The 4,118-nt window shown below is 58.2% G+C and overlaps 1 protein-coding gene across 1 annotated transcript in view; it reads right to left on the reverse strand.

The window, feature by feature from the left end:
- Positions 1-3,828, reverse strand: part of SLC22A7 (solute carrier family 22 member 7) — a 6,280-nt gene extending 2,452 nt beyond the window's left edge. Inside the window, exons 1-7 of the mRNA XM_008066119.1 lie at positions 3,341-3,828; positions 2,625-2,728; positions 2,350-2,504; positions 2,065-2,233; positions 1,124-1,247; positions 733-842; positions 23-237 (exon numbers count right to left, since the gene is read on the reverse strand). Of these exons, the coding sequence (XP_008064310.1) occupies positions 23-237; positions 733-842; positions 1,124-1,247; positions 2,065-2,233; positions 2,350-2,504; positions 2,625-2,728; positions 3,341-3,733 (1,270 nt within the window). The 5' untranslated portion in view covers positions 3,734-3,828. The remainder of the gene's footprint in view (positions 1-22; positions 238-732; positions 843-1,123; positions 1,248-2,064; positions 2,234-2,349; positions 2,505-2,624; positions 2,729-3,340) is intronic.
- Positions 3,829-4,118: the final 290 nt, after the last annotated feature.

Genomic DNA, 4,118 nt, shown 5'->3' on the forward strand with positions numbered 1-4,118 from the left:
CGGGGCCTGTGGGACAGCTCACCGGAGGACACCAGCAGTCTGACGCCCAAGGCCAGGGCCGCGCCCAGCAGCGATCCCGCCTGCGTGAGGCGGCGTCCGGCGCGGCGCACCGACAGGTAGACCAGCAGCTTGGAGGGCAGCTCTGCGGCCCCGAACAACAGCTGCGTCTGGTACACGTTCAGCCCCAGCCCGGACACGTCCAGACTCAGACCATAATAGGAGAAGTTCACCCCGAACCTGAAAGGAGTCGCAGAGCCACTCAGGGGGCTCTCCTTCCCATCCCTCTTTGTCCTCTTTTCTCAGGAAGACTTGGCCTTTTAGAGAGCCGACCTCCCCTCCTTCAGAGCCCACTACCTAGGACCTTCCCTGGCACCCATAATCCCCTCTGAGTGTGCAAAGCACCTTTACCCTAATCTTCACAGTGACTCTGTGACATGGGAGCTGACAGCAGCCCTTTTTACAAGAGGGACACTGAGGCTCGGAGTGGTTAAGTGTCGTGTCCAAGGTCACACAGTAAGGAGGTGGCAGAGCCTGAATTCGAACCCACGTGTCTCCGCTGCCTGCTTCATTTTCTTACCTCCCCCAGCCAAATGGGCCCCCGAGGCTGCTCCTGCTGCCCTCCACAGTTACACTTCACTTGTCCCTCACCCTTCTCACTGGCAGCACCATCCTGGAATCTGCCCCTCCCTCCCACCACATCCACTTCCCAACCCAAGCCAGCCCCCTCCTTACCACACCACCATGCAGCACAGTGAGATGTGTCGGAGCCGTGGGGTACGGAACAGGTCTAGGTACGAAGGTTTCCGGACTGCCCGTTCCCCGGCGGCCACTTTGCTCAGGGCCTGGTGGGTGAGGAGGCGAGGTTATAACACAGCTCTCTCTGGGTCACTCTGTTCCTTCCCTCTGCACTAGGTGGGTGGGGTGGAGTTGCATGTGGGAGCTGGGAGCAGTAAGCCCTGAGTGATAGATGTGACCCACCAGAGCCGGGTAGGACTGTCTAAGGAGCTTGAAACTCTCCACTGGGAGCCTGGGGCTTTTTTTTTCCCCCTGCTATACACGGTGGGCCCAGGAGGGAGGCACTTGACACAGCCCTCCTTCCCCACACACACATACACACACTCACCTCCCGGCTCAGGCCGTCCTCCCCCACGGGCCGCCCATTGAGCCTGGCACAGCGGAGCAGGTACCTGTGGGCCTCCTCCACATGGCCCTGGGTCAGAAGCCAGCGTGCAGACTCAGGCACCCACCTAAGGAACAGGCAGGAGCCCCTTCAGCCAGAAAGTCACAACCCTAAGCCAGATCTCCCTCCTGGGCTCACCACAGGCTGGCTCTTGCTCTTGCAGTCCCCTCAGCCTGGAACATCACCTCCTCTCCAACCCCTCCACAAGGGATGAGCTCTTATTCATCTTTTCAGACCCAATTTTGAAGCCATCTCTTCCCACACTTCCTTGCCCAGGACTGGATGCCACACAGCCTGGGAATCCCTTACCCAACTGGACTGGTCTCACTCTCAAGTTCTCCCATGGGTGGCAGGAGGAACAGGATGAAGGAGAGACAGACATACCCAGCAGGTTCATGCAAAACCAGGTCATCTTTTGAGACAATGAAATGTCCACCCTGCTGTCCTCCCACTCTCCTCCCTGAGCTCCCACCCCACCCCTGTGCTTGCCCTGCCCCTGTGCCCACCCCTACAAGAGGCCAGCCTCAGCTTGGGCTTGACCCTGTCTTTGTCTCTGTCTCTCCATCTCTGTCTCTCGTTGTGTCTGTCCCCACCTGTTCCTCTGACTCTACCTTTCAGTCCTGATCTCTGTCACTCAGTATCTTCCACAGGTCCTGTCTGCCTCTCCATCTCTGTCTCTCTATGTCTTACTCTGTTTTTCACAATCCTTGCCATTTTCTTCCTGTTGCCATCTCTGTTTCTTTTGTGTCTGTGTCTGTTTCTGTCTCTTGACCACTGACTCTGTCTCTCTTTCCCTTCATCTCAAATCTTCAAATCTCAGTCTCTGATTAATTCTGTCTTTGGTTTCTTGTGTCTCCCACTCCCCAGCTGCCTATAGTCCTCACCAGAGGCTGAGGATGCCTAGGGCACAAGGCAGGGTGACAGCCAGCAGAAGCCATCGCCAATCCCGGATCAGATACCCAACCAGTGCCAGCAACATCACGCCCCCCGTCCAGAAGGTGCCGCTCAGGACGCCAGCTACAGTGCGGTGCTCCACATCTAGCCACTCCAGCTCTAGGCCAGGACAGGAGACAGGAAGATGGTTAGTGAGCGCAAGATAGGCTCAGTTCTACTCTGACAACTGCCTTCTTCCAGCACTCTAGATCCTTCCTGTCCCCTGCCTGCCTCACCTAGTGGCATCACGATGATGGTGAAGCCAGCCAGGGCCAAGCCAGTGAGGGTGCGGGTGATGGCAAACATTACATAGCTGACTGAGGCTGCAGACACCAGGCCGAGCACCAGGGCACTTATGTAGGCCACCAGCAGCAGACGGCGCCGCCCAAACCTGCAAAGGTGTCATGCGGGGTCAGCTTTCTGTGGAGGGAGGTTCTAAGACACGGGTACCCCAGCTAACGGGAGAGAGTACCCTCAGCCTGTCTCTTACTGGCCCAATGCCTCACCCCACCTGTCCGACAGGTATCCGAAGACCACAGCCCCCACCAGCACACCAGCAAAGAAGAAGGTGGACGTGGCTCTGTTGAGGCCTTTCTGCTCACACACCAAGTCCCACTGCAAGGACAGTCAGGAAGGGGCTCCTGTGAGTGCAGTTCCCCTCCAGCTGGCACCAGCCCCTCCTCTCCTGACTTGGGCTTTCTGAGGTGAACTGTGCCATTCCATGCCAGGTAATAACCACCCCCAACTATTCACCTCAGCTTGAGGAGGGGGAGACTTTGCCCCTCCCCAGTCTCACAGTCTCTGCTTTTTCCCATGGAAGGCCCTGACCTGCTGCCCCCCGGGGGGACTGCCTTCACCCACACTCCACCTCCAGATGGCTTCTGTCAATACCAGACCCAGGTTCGAAAAGAGGGAGGGCAAAAGAAGGCCTCTGTTGCTTCTCCACCTCTTACTCCAGAAACAGCCTTCCTCGGCCCCGTTGTTCCAACTCCCTGGAGCCACTTTAGCCCTTCACTGTCTTAACCACCTCCCAATTAATTATCATAATAGCAGCTCTTGTGTATGGGCCCCTGACTACCAGCCACGAACTAAACTCATAGCTGCCCTCTACAGAATGACAAACTGAGACTCTAAGAGAGTAATATATCTAATGCCCACGTGGTAACCACCTAAGGCAGTGGCAGGTCCGCCCTACTCACATGTCCTTCAACCTCTGGGCTCAAGTACCTCAGTGGCAATGGTGGAGGAGAACTCTGAGCGGTCGTACTCCCAGCCCTGAGAGCAGGGCACTGTGGAGGGTTCATCCTCCAGCTCCCCAGGGCTCTGCCCCTCTCCGCTCAATGTGATGTTGGGCAGAGCCTGGGGGTGGGCAAAGCGGAGGCAGGAGCTAAGCGTGCCGTCAGGCTCCCGGGGCAGGTGGGCCTCCAACCATGCATCCTGGTGACTGAAGTTTGCAGGAGTGCCAGGTAGGGCACAGCGGTGGGTGGGCACAGCAGCCAGGAAAATGGGCAGGAGGAAGTGCATGGGCAGCAGCACCCGGGGCAGGGCCAGCAGTGCCACATTCCTCAGTTGGAAGGGCCCGAAGCCGCCCACCTGGTCCAGCAACTCCTCAAAGCCCATGCTGCTCACCCACCAGTGTCCCCAGTGCAGGCTCCCTCTGTAGTACCCAGAACAGCTCACCCTATGCACCACATGAACCCTTGGACTCTGGGGGCGGGAGTGGATGCACTGAGCAGAGAGCCTGAAGCCAGAATCCAGCCCTCAGGGGCTGGCCCAGAACCAGCCCCTCCCTAGTCATCCAGGTCTCCTGGGACCCCTGCCTGTCTGGCCCAGTGCCTGCGGGGAGGGCCAGCCATCTGTTCAGAGGTCACTGACTTCGTGGCCCTGGGGCTTACACATTAGTGCTCAGGGACCAAGAAGGTGAACCTTGGCCCCTGTGCTGAAGTAGCTGGCTGATGGGGTGGGAGGTGAGTCCCTAGCCCCTTGGTCAGCAGAGCCACAAGAT

Source organism: Carlito syrichta, unplaced genomic scaffold (assembly GCF_000164805.1).
Source record: "Carlito syrichta isolate Samal-C Ts95f unplaced genomic scaffold, Tarsius_syrichta-2.0.1 Scaffold308847, whole genome shotgun sequence".
Lineage (NCBI taxonomy): Eukaryota > Metazoa > Chordata > Mammalia > Primates > Tarsiidae > Carlito > Carlito syrichta.